Source organism: Mixophyes fleayi, chromosome 2 (assembly GCF_038048845.1).
Source record: "Mixophyes fleayi isolate aMixFle1 chromosome 2, aMixFle1.hap1, whole genome shotgun sequence".
Classification (NCBI taxonomy): domain Eukaryota; kingdom Metazoa; phylum Chordata; class Amphibia; order Anura; family Limnodynastidae; genus Mixophyes; species Mixophyes fleayi.
Window position 1 is genome coordinate 1,503,875 of NC_134403.1, and position 18,180 is coordinate 1,522,054.

Genomic DNA, 18,180 nt, shown 5'->3' on the forward strand with positions numbered 1-18,180 from the left:
CTGAAACCATGAGCATATTTACCACATTGTTGGTGTGGGCTGTAGAGTTGTGTTTTCTTAAATGAGAAGATCACCATGCCACCAAGGGAACCCCAAATCTTTGATATTAACCATCCAGATCTGCACGTGGCTCATTAAGTAATAGGGCCTGTCAGTTTGTGCAGCGTATTTTTGTGTTGTTTTCCGCACTGCGTATGCTCAGAAAGTGAACATACACAACTGTAACTATACACATCCGCTACTTTTGGCCCTGAAGAGGTATGATGGGGGACGGAAGGGGTGCTCCAATGTAGACTGTAAAGAACCGGTCCTGGTGTATGGAACCAGTGTTACTACCCCGTATTCTAATCCATACCTGGGCTGCACTTTTTAGCCATGTTGTTATCAGGAAGTATCAGTGATGTAACTATAACATCTCCTTGGAAAAGTACATCAGGGGTTAAATTTCACCTCCAAGGTAAACACTCAGGAGTTGAGTGAATTGAGCTACCATTGTTATTTCTCTTTGCTCCCTATTGTCCACTAGTGAGCTCTACAGACAGCCAGGAGCCTGACTCAGCAGGGGTCACCTGAGGGAAGACACCTGGGGGAGGTAGGGGAGGGGGGCTGGATGGTGTAAGCAGCCCACCAATCAAGATCTTTTGCAACTCCCCTGGGCAGGCAGATCCCAAAGTGGGATTAGGAGGTGATAAAAGAGGCTACCCTGGGAGCTGGACATGTGTGACTGACTTTGGCCAAGAGGTGATGCTCTGCCAGAGAGTTGCTGTGGAACATATCTTACTCGATTTATTTGAACTGATTTCTTCACTTGTTGGACCTGCTATGGATTACTGTATTTAATCCAGTCTGCAGAATAAATCATCCTTCTATTTTTCCTCTAATACCGTGTTTGAGTGATTTGGGAACCACGTATATTCACATTTGGTGGCAAGCGGTGGGATCACTCAGTGACAAGCACGGAATTGGAAAGGCACAGCACAATGGAGGCAGCAGCACAAACATACAGAATCACCAAGAAATGAATCCTGCAGGAAATTAAGATCAATTCAACGGATACCAGGGTGTCCCTAATCAAAAAATTGGCTCAGTGGGTATAGAAAACACTGGTGAGGTGGAGGAGAAGGAGGAGGACGCGGTTCAGGACCCGTCAGGGGAACCCAGTAATGGAACCAAGCGGATGAAAAAACAGGCAGCTGCAATAAACGTCGGCAACACGGAACAGTTGCAGATTTGGTTGGATGTACTTGGACCAGGACCTGCTGCACATGAGAGGGCAGAAGTATTGGGAGCAGCACTGGGTAGACCGGGCGTGGTACCTGCAATGGCGTCAATGTCAGTATTGGAAGGAAGACAGATGCCGCTATTGGGATATCACTATGTACCAAGCTTTGTGGAACCAGCCACAGACGTTGACACTCGCCTTCAGTTATTTGAGTCCATAATGGCAATGCATGATATACCTGTGGCGGAGTGGTCGAAATATTTGATACCTAGTTTGATGGGCCGAGCGCAGGAGGCATACCATGCCCTGAGCCCAGAGCGAGGAAGAGACTACCAGGAGATTCAGAAAGTATTGTTGGCCCCAAAACCTATCACATTAAGTTCAGAACCATGGCAAGAAGCAGTGACACTTCTTATACGGAATTTAGCAGTTTATGCAAAGAAACTGTAATCAGTGGCTAGAAGAGAAACAAGCCGCAACCGTAACAGACATTAAAAACATCTTTATATTGGAGCAGTTAATGAATAAAATGGCTCCAGAAATTAGAGAGTGGGTGGTGGACAGAAATCCCACTACCCCAGAGAAAGCAGCAGCATTAGCCGATGAATTCCTGGCAAACCGTCACCAATGGAGGGGACCTAGCGGAGGTGAATGGGCGACTATTTGAAGGACTCCACCTGATCGAGATACATCACGCCCCATGTCACCATGTACCCTAGCTGTGAACTCTAGTACGCCTAGACCTCGTGGTCCAGCAGTATCAGGCCCTAGGAGGTGCTACACTTGTCAACAACCGGGACATATACAAAGAAATTGTTCACGGGGAGGAAGACTGTTCTCTGGATTGAGACCAGCTTTGCCCCGAGTTTCAGTGTGCCAAGGAACATCAATTTTTGGGTGGGGAGGGGTACTACGATCCTGATGCGCCAGAGGCGGAGGAAGTAGTCTATCAGTTGGAGGTGGTAGCGGCAATCGGGAAGGCTACCCCTGCAAATATGAAGGGACACCTGGAGCCTGTAAAAGTGAATGGCCAGGAACTGCAGGGACTCCGGGACTCGGGGGCTTATATTACTCTGATACAACCCAGTTTAGTCCCACCTAACCAATGGCTAAAGAACCGTAAAATTTAAATTTCGATGGCAGGAGGCCAGATTACTATTATCCCCATGGCCAGGGTTCATTTAAATTGGGGCCAGGGTTCAGTTGAGATGAATGTGGGACTTTTAGATGGATTACCTGCCCATGTTATTCTGGGGATCAACCTGGGGGTGGATTGGCCAGTTACTTTGTGGGAGCTATCACACAGAGTGGGGCTTTGGAGTCAGCTCCTGAGGACCCACCCATACCAGCATCGGAAGTCCCTGTTGGATCAGCTGCCACACCACCTGAACCGCTGTCGGTGAGTAACGCTGTACAAGACTTACCTGACATTGACATGAATCTGGGGGAGATAGATAGGACTGCATTTAGGGAAGTCCAACAGACTGACCCATTCTTAGATGGTCTCCGCAGTGCGGCGGAAAGGACAGATTGGGGACCTCAGGAGGATAAGATCATGTGGGAAGAACAGAGGTTGTACTGGGTGCCTGCCAAGGCTGACCCTCTAGATCCAGGAGTGGCTAGGAAACAGCTGATTGTTCCCCAGCAGTACCGTCGCCGGTTACTAGCACTAGCCCATGACATCCTCCTAGCTGGACACCTAGGGGTTTGTAGAACCCGTGCCCAGTTGCTACAACATTTCTTCTGGCCTGGAGTTAACCAGGAGATAAAACACTGTAGGTCCTCATGCTAAGTATGCAATGACCGCTACTCATCAGAATGGCCACTGTCTTGATCTTGTTTTTTCTAGATTATGCTCAGTTTCTAATTTCCTTAACACTCCTTTCCCCCTCTCGGATCATCACCTTATTAGCTACTCGCTCACCCCCAGTTCTTTATTCTCCCTAGTGTCAAACTCTTCCAAGCCTCCTCGTACCCGCAGGAATATCAACGCTATTGATTTTCAACAGTTTTCCACCTCTCTCCAACACCTTCTCTCCCCAATTTCTACATTCTCCTCCCCTGATGGGGCAGTACCCGATTTTCATCAAACCCTAGCAACTGCTCTGGATCAAGTGGCTCCAGCGACACTACATACTTTGCGTAGAATTAGTTGCCAACCGTGGCATACTACAGTAACACGAACTCTACATAAACTTTTTCGTAAAGCAGAACGTCACTGGCGTAAATCTTGCACCTCTAATGATTTCATCACATATAATGGTATCTACCACTCCTATAGAAATGCACTGGACACTGCTAAACAAACCTACTTCCAATCTCTCATCTATGCTCAGGCTTCTAACCCCAAACACCTCTTTAACACATTTAAATCTCTTCTGATTCCTCCTGCCCCAAATCCTCCAACTACCATCAGTGCACAGGATCGTGCTTCCTATTTCAAGGACAAAATTGATAAGATCAGACTTGAAACGATATCATCTCCCTTGACAAGCAATCGGCTCAATTCCTTTGTAGCAGCCTCTGACACTCTCTCTTCATTTGATCCCACAAATGAAGAGGAAGTTTCTACTCTCTTCTCATCTTCCTACTCTACCTCATGTCCTCTTGATCCCATTCCCTCACAAATTGGTATGACCCTGTCTCCTGTGCTCATTCCCCCTCTAACTAAAATCTGTAATCTATCTCTTTCTACTGGTATTTTTCCATCACTATTCAAGCATGCAGTGATTACCCCCATTTTAAAAAAACAAAATTCTGACCCTAACTATCTCGTAAATTACCGCCCCAGCTCCGATGCCCCTCCAAACTTCTCGAGAGAATTGCCTATACTCGCCACACACACTTTCTTACAGCAAACAACCTATTGGATCCTCTTCAGTCAGGCTTTAACTCTCAACACTCCACAGAGACTGCGCTGACCAAGGTTGTCAATTATCTGATCACTGCTAAAACTAAACGCCATTACTCTCTCCTAATTCTCCTGGATCTCTCGGCTGCATTTGACACTGTTGACCACTCTCTTATACAAACACTGAAGACCTAGGGATTGCAGTGTCCACCACAAATATCTAGGCATATTACACAAGACATCTATTCCAAATATATTTTGCAACAGGCACAAATGCTACCATTTTAACCAACAATCCATCCAAAACTTCACAGGAACTCCAGGAATTGTACAGCATTATTATTATTATCACAGCAAAAAATAATAACCATTACTCTCTTCTAATTCTCCTGGATTTCTCTGCTGCATTTGACACTTTAGACCACTCTCTCATACAGACGCTACAATCCCTAGGTATTGAAGGCACTGTCCTATCCTTGTTCTCATCCTACCTATCTAATCGCTCTTTCAGTGTTAATTTCTCTGGATCCACCTCTGCTCCGCTTCCTTTATCAGTTGGAGTACCACAAGGCTCAGTCCTAGGTCCTCTGCTATTCTCTATCTACACCACTTCTCTTGGAAAACTAATAAGTTCCTTTGGATTTCAGTATCATCTCTATGCGGATGATACACAAATCTATCTATCCTCTCCTGATCTTTCACCATCTGTGTTGTCTCACGTTACTGATGGTCCTTCTGCCTTTTCATCTTGGATGTTTTCTCGCCAACTCAAATTCAATCTTTCAAAAACTGAATCCCACCCAAAAACAGAAGCTTCCTGCCTGACATTTCTATTTCTGTTGATAACATGACTATAAATCCCACCCCGCAAGCTTGTTGCCTAGGTGTAATCCTTGATTAACAACTGTTGTTTATTCCCCACATCAACTCTATATCTAAATCATGTTACATACACCTAAAGAACTTTCCACAATACGCACATATCTGACACAAGACACCGCAAAAACATTAATTCATGCACTCATCATCACCCGCATCGACTAATGCAATTCCCTCCTTACTGGTCTTCCCAAAGTCAGGCTTGAACCCCTACAATCTATTTTGCATGCAGCAGCTAGATTGATTTTCCTTGCAAACCGTTATTCCTCTGCTGAGACACTCTGTCAGTCTCTACATTGGCTGCCTGTATTTCAACGAATCCAATATAAAATTCTTCTACTAACATATAAGGCCATCAACAAAATTGCACCGACATCCATTTCCTCACTTGTTTCAAAATATCTTCCAACTCGGCACCTCTGTTCTGCACAAGATCTACATCTCTCTTCCACTCTCATCACATCCTCCCATTCTCGGTTACAGGATTTTTTCCGGGCTGCACCCACTTTGTGGAATTCCCTCCCTCACACAGTAAGACTTTCCTCTAGTCTTCAAACCTTCAAGCGTTCACTGAAAACCCACCTCTTCAGGCAAGGTTATGATATTCCTCAACCACCATCTTAATCTCCCTAGATTACCCTATTACCATCCTCTACACAGCTAACGCAAGACAACAACCCTCTGACCAATATTCCTGTGTGACTGATCACACAGCCCACTTAATACTTTTACCTTTGCATTCTAGCTGGTCCATTGTGCAATATGATGTAGCACATGCCCTTGTGTTTCAAACTACCATTGTCCTATAGATTGTAAGCTTGCGAGCAGGGTTCCCTTACCTCTCTGTCTGTATTACCCAGTATTGTCTTATTAATGTTTGTTCCGAATTGTAAAGCGCTACGGAATTTGCTGGCACTATATAAATAAATGTTGATGATGATGATGATGATGATGACTTGCTACAGACAGTATGGGAAATATTTGGGGTCTATCCCTTACGCACAACCCCCTACCACCCTCAGACTAACAGTCTTTGCGAGAGATTTAATGGGACCCTTAAGCAATTGCTGCGGGCATATGCCGAGTCAGAGGGGGGAGACTGGGAGAAGCTATTGCAGCAGCTATTATTTCAAGCAGTCTTGGAATATGTGGTACAAATGAGGGATAGACTGCAGAGGTTGATGCAGCTCACTCAGGACCATACTTTGGGGGCGCAGGAACGACTTATCCATTATTACAGTCAGGGGGCTCGAGAAAGGGAGTTAGAAGTTGGACAGAAATTGATGGTGCTAGTACCGGCCAGAAAGCACAAGTTACAGGTGACCTGGGCAGGGCCCTATACCATAGTGGACAGACAGGGTTGGGTAGATTACGTTATTGCACTAGATTGAACTGGGACGCGGGTGGGAACCTATCACATTAATAGGATAAAGGAGTACGTCACCAGGGAAATAGGGGCCGTGGCAATCTGCTGCCCATCTATGGACGACCCCGAGACATTATCGCAGCAACCAGAAAGGACCTAGGGGTGGAGGTGGTGCCCATAGGCCAGCAGTTAACAGGAGCCCAGACTCAACAGATGAAGGGAGTATTGGAGGTAGAGCAGCCTCAGTTCACCAGCAGGCCTCAGTGCACTCATGTAGTGGCCCATCTTGTCCACACCGGGGAGGCTCGGCCTATTTGGCAACCCAAGTATCGAGTGAGTCCCAAGGTGCTTGACATGATCAAAAGAGGTCGATGAAATGCTGGCACTGGGGGTCATTATACCATCCAATAGTCCCTGGGCGGCCAGTGTGGTGTTAGTGCCCAAGAAAGACCGGAGTACACGCTTCTGCATGGATTATAGGACCCTGAATGAAGTGAGGGTGACAGACGCGTATCTCATGCCCCGGGTAGATGAGCTTTTAGACAGGCTGGGGGCGGCTCGCTATGTGTCCACGCTACCCCTTAGTAAGGGGTACTGGCAGATATCCCTTACCAGGGAGGCACAGGTGCGGTCCGCAATCACAACTCTGTTTGGACTATTTGAGTTTACTGTGGTGGCCCTATATCTGAGGTTTTCTATTGAATGTTTACCATTAGGATACAATTTCTATCAACTTGCTTTGAACACAGTTTAACTTGCAAAATTCACATTCATCTGAGATCACTGGCATTAGGAGTCTACCAGCAAGTATAATTACCTCCTCCGGTCTTTCAGGCTCAACAGACGTTTTGGTCACTGAGCGATGAAAATTAATTAACATGAGATTACCTGTCACCAGACAGTTCTAAAACCCAAACATGACATAATGACATAAGTCCATACATTTCCATACAAAAAACATACCAATATAAAAGGATAAGTACATTTGCAATGATATACAGAGGTGCACTGCACTCCTAATTAAAATAAATATCTACAATAAGTTATTTATAAGTGATCCAGCCACAAATAAGATATTTATAAGTGATCCAGCCACAGCGTGTTTGATTATTGCAAACGGATTCAGACTGCGACTTAGTCATAGATACAGCTGAAAAAGTGCTTTTATCTGCGTGTGGTCAGGGGCAGGTATGAGTTTCGGACGATTTGTGAATGATTCACAGATGTTTATTGAGACTTTAGTAGGCGCTCAGCTATAGATTAGGATTTGCAGAGCATGTTGCAGCAAAGATAAAAATATAATTTTTTTCTACGCATGTTTGAAAGTCGTTCCTCCTATATTAGGTTATTCAAGTTTAACTGATGCTTCATTACAGTTGCGTTCGTAACATAAAATAAAAGGTTTTTGTAGCGGCTCACAAGCTGGACGTAAGTGTCTGAGGGTGATCCTGTTGTCAGACACATCTTCATCCCTGAATGTGACCTACATACGTTTCTGATTGCTTTACACTCTGAATCAGGCCTATGCCATGGAACCTTCACTTGATAATTAGCAAATAAGTAAATAAACTTATATCTTAAGGAGAGTGAGCCCAGGACCAAAAGTTATCAGCAGCAACGATTCATTCTTTTCTGGTTATCTGAACTCTGAATTATGAGTTTCAGCATCAAAGATCACATATATATATATATATTTATTTATTATGAATTACAAGATACTGCATCTAAAAATGTAAACATTACTAATTGTATTACATTTTTAGCATTATGTCACAATGTCGGACTCTGGAAATATGGCAGCCATTCTGTGGTCTGGACCAACAGTCACAAGCATGTGCCTCATATCTCACTGGTTCCTAGTGACTGGATAGGCTGCACTCTCAGTGATGTCACTGGCTCCTAGTGACTGGATAGGCTGCACTCTCAGTGATGACACTGGTTCCTAGTGACTGGATAGGCTGCACTCTCAGTGATGTCACTGGCTCCTAGTGACTGGATAGGCTGCACTCTCAGTGATGTCACTGGTTCCTAGTGACTGGATAGGCTGCACTCTCAGTGATGTCACTGGCTCCTAGTGACTGGATAGGCTGCACTCTCAGTGATGTCCTGGTTCCTAGTGACTGGATAGGCTGCACTCTCAGTGATGTCACTGGTTCCTAGTGACTGGATAGGCTGCACTCTCAGTGATGTCACTGGTTCCTTGTGACTGGATAGGCTGCACTCTCAGTGATGTCACTGGTTCCTAGTGACTGGATAGGCTGCACTCTCATGAATATTGGTTCAGTCCACAAACTGGGTCGCCTATACTATGTGTACAACAGGCAACAACAGCCGTGCTAACAATATATATCTTATGAACAGAATGAGCTGATATCTCAGTACTTGGACCTTACAGGTGTAGAAACCAATTTATAGATTTTGGAGGGTTTTACTAGACATTCCTTTACACATGTAGACGGAACTGTTTAATAAAATACCTGGATTCAATACTTCAACCTTGTAATGTGACTAAATTCTTACCCATTTTATATATATATATACACCGGAATAGATACAAATGGCATCAGCTCTCTTCTAGACCATCTGTGACTTTACGTGATAGATACCGACAAGGATAAACCTTTCATAGGAGCCAGAGACACATTTTCTGGAAATTTCTAAATACGTTAAAGTCAGGGACCGTGATGTGAATTGATTTGCGTCAGTTAGCGATTACTATCTGATCACGGTTTACACTACAATCCTCATGGTGGGGGCTGGTCTGGGGTTTATTTACACACCGTAAAGGAGTTTATTTTTCTTATCGTAGAGACACTCACAAGACCAATGTCTGAGCGAGCTGCTGAATAAGAAAACGCTGGGCGCAACGGAATCCACCATCATCAGCTCATCCCTGGGATTCAACCCTCGCAGCTTTAAGCAGAAGGGAGGTGGAGGGGGGACAACTGTGAAGATTCTCATGAAAGAAAAGCACAAGAAGGGTGAGCTTCAAAATAATCAATAATATAGATATATTCTGATGCATGAGTGAAAGAATGGTTCATATAATCCTCCTCACGTGGTGCCTCCTCCTGAGGTGGGGCGAGCTGCACTTCCTCCTGAGGTGGGGCGAGCGCGCCTCCTCCTGAGATGGGGTGAGCGCCGCCTCCTCCTGAGATGGGGTGAGCGACGCTTCCTCCTGAGGTGGGGCGAGCTGCACTTCCTCCTGAGGTGGGGCGAGCTGCACTTCCTCCTGAGGTGGGGCGAGCTGCACTTCCTCCTGAGGTGGGGCGAGCGCGCCTCCTCCTGAGATGGGGTGAGCGCCGCCTCCTCCTGAGATGGGGTGAGCGCCGCCTCCTCCTGAGATGGGGTGAGCGACGCTTCATCCTGAGGTGGGGCGAGCGGTGCCTCCTTCTAATATGGGACGAGCTGTGACTCCTCCTCAGGTGGTGCGTGTGGTGCCTCCTTTTGAGGGGGGGTGACCTGCACCATCTCCTAAGATGGGGCGAGTGGCACCTACTCCTGAGATGGGGCGAGCGGCGCTTCCTCTTGAGATGGGGCGAGCGGCGCCTCCTCCTGAGATGCTTAAGACCCTTATTATGGGGTAGATGGCAATAAAACATCTTAGTTGGAGCCACAGAAGAATATTCTTATTCCCACATCCTTGTATTTGATGTTACTGGTAGATCAGCGTTTATTCTATTGACTGGTGAACCAGATTACGTGGATAATCTATCTCGTGAAAGAACTGATTTTTATAGCCGTGATTAGCTTGGGCTGTTCTAACACATTGTTTGTAAGCCCTTGTGTGTCCCAATAACCAACATTCACTGACCTACACTCTAATCATCTGTATAAAGCTTTATGTGCAACACCATCCACCATCACCCATCCCTCATCCCCCATCCACCATCCCTCATCCTCCATTCACCATCCACCATCCCCCATCCCCCATCCACCATCCCCCATCCCCCATCCACCATCCACCATCCCTCATCCTCCATCCACCATCCACCATCCCCCATCCCCCATCCACCATCCCCCATCCCCCATCCACCATCCACCATCCCTCATCCTCCATCCACCATCCCCCATCCCTCACCCATCATCCCCCATCCCCCATCCCTCATCCTCCATCCACCATCCACCATCCCTCACCCCCCATCCACCATCCCCCATCCACCATCCCTCATCCTCCATCCACCATCCACCATCCCTCACCCCCCATCCACCATCCACCATCCACCATCCCTCATCCCTCATCCCCCATCCACCATCCCCCATCACTCACCCCCCATCCACCATCACCCATCCCTCATCCCCCATCCACCATGCCTCATCCTCCATCCACCATCCCCCATCCCTCACCCATCATCCCCCATCCCCCCTCCCTTATCCTCCATCCACCATCCACCATCCCTCACCCCCCATCCACCATCCCCCATCCACCATCCCTCATCCTCCATCCACCATCCACCATCCCTCACCCCCCATCCACCATCCACCATCCCTCATCCCTCATCCCCCATCCACCATCCCCCATCACTCACCCCCCATCCACCATCACCCATCCCTCATCCCCCATCCACCATCCCTCATCCTCCATCCACCATCCACCATCCACCATCCCCCATCCACCATCCCCCATCCCCCATCCACCATCCACCATCCCTCATCCTCCATCCACCATCCCCCATCCCTCACCCATCATCCCCCATCCCTCATCCCCCATCCACCATCCCTCATCCTCCATCCACCATCCACCATCCCTCACCCCCCATCCCTCATCCCCCATCCACCATCCACCATCCCTCATTCTCCATCCACCATCCACCATCCACCATCCACCATCCCTCACCCCCCATCCCTCATCCCCCATCCACCATCCCTCATCCTCCATCCACCATCCACCATCCACCATCACCCATCCCTCATCCCCCATCCACCATCCCTCATCCTCCATCCACCATCCACCATCCCTCACCCCCCATCCACCATCCCCCATCCACCATCCACCATCCCTCATCCCTCATCCCCCATCCACCATCCCCCATCACTCACCCCCCATCCACCATCCCTCATCTCCCATCCCCCATCCACCATCCCTCATCCACCATCCAGCAACATCAGCAACTTGATAACTGCGCCGCTTTCTGTAAGCGCAGAATTCGCACATGGACCATATTTCAAACATACATATAATCCAAAATAAGACACATATCTAAGGGGCGTCCTTAACGTGTGTCTGTACACGCTTACTGTACTGCACTTCTCCTGATCCTCCTCTCCAAGAGGCCACAAATGTCAGGTAGTCTCAGCTCAAGGTACCTGCACACGTTGTGCGCAGTGTCACTAACTTTCCATGAGCAGAATGCACTTCAGTTCCATGCGCCGTTTATCTGATATTTTATCGCTTCTCTCCCTCCAGCCTGTGTCTATAATGGGAAGACGTATTCCCATGGAGAGGTCTGGCATCCGGTTTTCCGAACCTTTGGAGCTATCCCGTGTATCCTGTGCACGTGTAAAGATGGTAACCAGGACTGTCAGCGGGTGACCTGCCCTGAGGAATATCCCTGTGATTATCCAGAGAAGGTGGAAGGGAAATGCTGTAAGGTCTGCCAGGGTGAGGACGGGTTCTGTCTGTAGGTGATATATAGAATTCATGTAAAGAAGGTTAAATGATTGTATAATATTTAGGTTTTGTAGCCTTACCATAGTGGTATTACCATTCAATTATTGTCTTTGTCTCATAATTAAATATATTCTCCTAAAGTCCCCTGATCAGTCTTATTTATGTGTGATGTCCTCACAATATAATAGCATTGGGGTGCGGCACAGTGAAAGGCAAGATGGCATTGTGGGCATGGCAGGTAAGTATGTCCAGAGATGCCAACAGACACAAATGTGACACAGATCCCTGCACAGGGTGTATTATATAAACTATCTGGCATATAGACACCCCTAGCATATGGATAACCCCGGCATATACATACCCCTAACATAGAGATACTCATAGTAGTGGTTTCCTCCGGGTGCTCCGGTTTCCTCCCACACTCCAAAAACATACTGGTAGGTTAATTGGCTGCCATCAAAATTGACCCTAGTCTCTCTCTCTCTCTCTCTCTCAGTCTGTAAGTGTGTGTCTATGTATATTAGGGAATTTAGACTGTAAGCTCCTATGGGGCAGGGACTGATGTGAGTTCTCTGTACAGTGCTGCGGAATGTTGAATGACTTGAGGTGTTGAATCCTCCTCATCAGCTATTTATATAGCGCCACTAATTCCGCAGCTCTGTACAGAGAACTCGCTCACATCAGTCCCTGCCCCATTGGAGCTTACAGTCTAAATTCCCTAATTCCCTAGATAGACAGCTCACCCCACTTCAGGATAGACACGTAATTCCCTCAATAGTCGCACAGATCCTTTTATGGTGGGCAGTTCCAAAAAACAGAATGTTGGGGATCCCTTCAGCGCAATGGGTTATACTGTGTAATCGTGTGAATAAAACTATCATACACTCACATATTTTCAGTTTGTAAATGATTGTGTTAATTAAATATTGAAATCTATCAATGTGTTCTCAGATGACAAAGTGAAGCCCACCATCGAGGTCATCACCACCAGATGTGTTAGAAACCCTAACAAGATCCTGGTTTACATGTATATGTCACCAAGCACAGGGAGCCACAAGGAAAACTTCCGAAAAATCGCCATCGAGAAAGAAGCATCAGAGGACGTGGAGATTTATGTCTGGAAAATGGTAAAAGGTGAGTCTACGTCCTTCCAAGTTATCCCGGGAAGGGTTATTGTATCCCAGACTTAGCGCTCTCTTTACTATTAAACCCCTGAGGGGTAGATTCATCAAACCTTCTAAAAAGTAAAAGTGGAAGTGTTGTTATAGCAACCAATCAGATTCCCTAGAATGTTGTAGATAAATGATAATAATAATCTGAATGTTCAGTTGCTCATCCTGCAGAAAGCAATCAACAAGCTTCATCCATCTTCAGTCATTTGCTGTGTTTCTGTCTGTAAAATATTTTGCTGGCCGCTATTTACTACAATTCATTAAATCGTTTTGTGGCCTCCTCTGAGTGTGTAATTATTAATACCCTATAAAACACTAACCATCTTCTTTCTGGTTTTACCTACAGGGATATTTCATTTAATCCAGATTAAGAAGGTGGCAAAACAGGACTTCAAGCAAGAGTCAGACCATTTCCGGCTGGTCACCAGAACGAGCGAAGGTAACATAGAGTCCATATATTAGGGGCTTCAGGGTAAAGCTCATTTCCGAATGTGAAAAGTGCAATCCTACAGAGCAAATACTGTTTTGTGATCCATAATCCACTTTTACACAATGTCCGTTTCATTGTGTGCCAGGATGGCGAAATCTGGGAGCAGTTGGGCAGATCGGGTGCATTCCTTGTGGAGTATGTAATATGCGCCTAGAATGTTTTTGATGATATTATGTAACTAAGATAACCAGGGTGGCATGGGCACATTTAGGGGCATTACCTACCGCACATTGAGACAAGAATTTGTCACGACCTTGGAGGTCCCAGACATCAGGCATTGCCCTATAATGGGACACACACAGATGGGCCACGTGGGGCCCGTCACTCTCATGATTCATTGAAGACATAGCCTAAGTTGAAATTTACATTTATGTTGGATTTGCCCTTAGAAATGCACTTGGCAGATGTTTTTGTGGTTTGTAATTGAGACTTACAATGATCACTAATGAAACTTATATCTCTCAGGGAACGGAGATTTATTAAATTTGCTGAATTAATAATCACCCCACCTATTCACGCAAGGAATTCCTTAAAATATGAATTATTGTGTATACATGGGAACAGTGCAGAGCAGGGACTGGTCCTCAGGGAGGGCATTTGTTCAAAGAATTAACCCTCTTAGGAGCTCCCCTGCTCTCATCTGATTTGTACCCAGCTCTTTAATAGTAACTGGACTTCTTGTATATTGCCCAGTACAGTAAGTAATAGAAGGGGGCACAGCTCTCTATGTTATATGCAAGGAAGAGTTTGTACCGTGTACACTAGTGATCAGTATGAGAATCTGGCGTGTACACTAGTGATCAGTATGAGGATCTGGCGTGTACACTAGTGATCAGTATGGGGATCTGGCGTGTACACTAGTGATCAGTATGGGGATCTGGCGTGTACACTAGTGATCAGTATGGGGATCTGGCGTGTACACTAGTGATCAGTATGAGGATCCGGCGTGTACACTAGTGATCAGTATGGGGATCTGGCGTGTACACTAATGATCAGTATGGGGATCTGGCGTGTACACTAGTGATCAGAGTGGGGCTCTGTCATGTACAATAGTGATCGGAGTGGGGCTCCGCCATTTACAATAGTGATTGGAGTGGGGCTCCGCCATTTACAATAGTGATTGGAGTGGGGCTCCGCCATTTACAATACTGATTGGAGTGGGGCTCTGCCGTGTATAGTAGTGATCGAAGTGGGGCTCCGCCATTTACACTAGTGATTGGAGTGGGGCTCTGCCGTGTATACTAGTGATCGGAGTGGGCTTCTGTGTACACTAGTGATCGGAGTGGGGCTCTGCTGTGTGTACTAGTGATCGGAGTGGGGGTCTGCTGTGTACACTAGTGATCGGAGTGGACTTCTGTGTACACTAGTGATCGGAGTGGGGCTCTGCTGGGTATACTAGTGATCGGAGTGGGGCTCTGCTGTGTATACTAGTGATCGGAGTGGGGCTCTGCCGTGTATACTAGTGATCGGAGTGGGGCTCTGCCGTGTATACTAGTGATCGGAGTGGGGCTCTGTTGTGTACACTAGTGACTGAAGTGGGCTTCTGTGTATACTAGTGATCGGAGTGGACTTCTGTGTACACTAGTGATCGGAGTGGGGCTCTGTCGTGTACACTAGTGATCGGAGTGGGGCTCTGTCGTGTACACTAGTGATCGGAGTGGGGCTCTGTCGTGTACACCAGTGATCGGAGTGGGGCTCTGCCGTGTATACTAGTGATCGGAGTGGGGCTCTGTTGTGTACACTAGTGATCGGAGTGGGGCTCTGTCATGTACACTAGTGATCGGAGTGGGGCTCTGTCGTGTATATTTGTGATCGGAGTGGACTTCTGTGTACACTAGTGATTGGAGTGGGGCTCTGCTGTGTATACTAGTGATCGAAGTGGGCTTCTGCCGTGTACACTAGTGATCGGAGTGGGCTTCTGTGTATACTAGTGATCGGAGTGGACTTCTGTGTACACTAGTGATCGGAGTGGGGCTCTGCTGTGTATACTAGTGATCGGAGTGGGGGTCTGTTGTGTACACTAGTGATCAGAGTGGGGCTCCGCCATTTACAATAGTGATTGGAGTGGGGCTCTGCCGTGTATAGTAATGATCGGAGTGGGGCTCCGCCATTTACACTAGTGATTGGAGTGGGGCTCTGCCGTGTATACTAGTGATCGGAGTGGGCTTCTGTGTACACTAGTGATCGGAGTGGGGCTCTGCTGTGTGTATTAGTGATCGGAGTGGGGGTCTGTTGTGTACACTAGTGATCAGAGTGGACTTCTGTGTACACTAGTGATCGGAGTGGGGCTCTGCTGTGTGTACTAGTGATCGGAGTGGGGGTCTGTTGTGTACACTAGTGATCGGAGTGGACGTCTGTGTACACTAGTGATCGGAGTGGACTTCTGTGTACACTAGTGATCGGAGTGGGGCTCTGTCGTGTACACTAGTGATCGGAGTGGGGCTCTGCTGGGTATACTAGTGATCGGAGTGGGGCTCTGCTGGGTATACTAGTGATCGGAGTGAGACTCTGCTGTGTATACTAGTGATCGGAGTGGGGCTCTGCCATGTATACTAGTGATCGGAGTGGGGCTCTGTTGTGTACACTAGTGACCAAAGTGGGCTTCTGTGTATACTAGTGATCGGAGTGGACTTCTGTGTACACTAGTGATCGGAGTGGGGCTCTGTCGTGTACACTAGTGATCGGAGTGGGGCTCTGTCGTGTACACTAGTGATCGGAGTGGGGCTCTGCCGTGTATACTAGTAATCGGAGTGGGGCTCTGTTGTGTACACTAGTGACCGAAGTGGGCTTCTGTGTATACTAGTGATCGGAGTGGACTTCTGTGTACACTAGTTATCGGAGTGGGGCTCTTTCATGTATATTTGTGATCGGAGTGGACTTCTGTGTACACTAGTGATTGGAGTGGGGCTCTGCTGTGTACACTATTGATCAGAGTGGGTTTCTGTTGTGTACACTAGTGATCAGAGTGGGCTTCTGTGTACACTAGTGATCGGAGTGGGGCTCTGCCCTGTATACTAGTGATCGAAGTGGGCTTCTGCTGTGTACACTAGTGATCGGAGTGGGCTTCTGTGTATACTAGTGATCGGAGTGGACTTCTGTGTACACTAGTGATCGGAGTGGGGCTCTGCTGTGTATACTAGTGATCGGAGTGGGGGTCTGTTGTGTACACTAGTGATCAGAGTGGGCTTCTGTGTACACTAGTGATTGGAGTGGGGCTCTGCCGTGTATACTAGTGATGGAAGTGGGCTTCTGCCGTGTACACTAGTGATCGGAGTGGGCTTCTGTGTATACTAGTGATCGGAGTGGGGCTCTGCTGTGTGTACTAGTGATCGGAGTGGGGGTCTGTTGTGTACACTAGTGATCGGAGTGGACTTCTGTGTACACTAGTGATCGGAGTGGACTTCTGTGTACACTAGTGATCGGAGTGGGGCTCTGTCGTGTACACTAGTGAACGGAGTGGGGCTCTGTCGTATACACTAGTGATCGGAGTGGGGCTCTGCCGTGTATACTAGTGATCGGAGTGGGGCTCTGTTGTGTACACTAGTGACCGAAGTGGGCTTCTGTGTATACTAGTGATCGGAGTGGACTTCTGTGTACACTAGTGATCGGAGTGGGGCTCTGCTCTGTGTACTAGTGATTGGAGTGGGGGTCTGTTGTGTACACTAGTGATCGGAGTGGACTTCTGTGTACACTAGTGATCGGAGTGGGGCTCTGCCGTGTATACTAGTGATCGGAGTGGGGCTCTGTTGTGTACACTAGTGATCGGAGTGGGCTTCTGTGTATACTAGTGATCGGAGTGGGGCTCTGCTGTGTATACTAGTGATCGGAGTGGGGCTCTGCTGTGTATACTAGTGATCGGAGTGGGGCTCTGTCGTGTATACTAGTGATCGGAGTGGGGCTCTGTCGTGTAAACTAGTGATCGAAGTGGGCTTCTGCCGTGTACACTAGTGATCGGAGTGGGCTTCTGTGTACACTAGTGATCGGAGTGGACTTCTGTGTACACTAGTGATCGGAGTGGGGCTCTGCTGTGTATACTAGTGATCGGAGTGGGGCTCTGTCGTGTATACTAGTGATCGGAGTGGGGCTCTGTCATGTATACTAGTGATCGGAGTGGGCTTCTGTGTATACTATTGATCGAAGTGGACTTCTGTGTACACTAGTGATTGGAGTGGGGCTCTGCTGTGTATACTAGTGATCGGAGTGGGGCTCTGCTGTGTATACTAGTGATCGGAGTGGGGCTCTGTCGTGTATACTAGTGATCGGAGTGGGGCTCTGCTGTGTATACTAGTGATCGGAGTGGGGCTCTGCTGTGTATACTAGTGATCGGAGTGGGGCTCTGTCGTGTATACTAGTGATCGGAGTGGGGCTCTGCTGTGTATACTAGTGATCAGAGTGGGGGTCTGTTGTGTACACTAGTGATCAGAGTGGGCTTCTGTGTACACTAGTGATCGGAGTGGGGCTCTGCCGTGTATACTAGTGATGGAAGTGGGCTTCTGCCGTGTACACTAGTGATCGGAGTGGGCTTCTGTGTATACTAGTGATCGGAGTGGGGCTCTGCTGTGTATACTAGTGATCGGAGTGGGGCTCTG

At 47.5% G+C, this 18,180-nt stretch overlaps 1 protein-coding gene across 2 annotated transcripts in view; it reads left to right on the plus strand.

Moving 5' to 3' along the window:
- CHRDL2 (chordin like 2) overlaps window positions 1–18,180 on the plus strand; it is a 150,561-nt gene that overhangs the window by 124,859 nt on the left and 7,522 nt on the right. For both annotated transcript variants that reach the window (XM_075198320.1, XM_075198319.1), the window contains 4 exons: window positions 9,128–9,299; window positions 11,726–11,920; window positions 12,881–13,063; window positions 13,448–13,540. In XM_075198320.1, coding sequence (XP_075054421.1) covers window positions 9,128–9,299; window positions 11,726–11,920; window positions 12,881–13,063; window positions 13,448–13,540 — 643 coding nt within the window. The remainder of the gene's footprint in view (window positions 1–9,127; window positions 9,300–11,725; window positions 11,921–12,880; window positions 13,064–13,447; window positions 13,541–18,180) is intronic.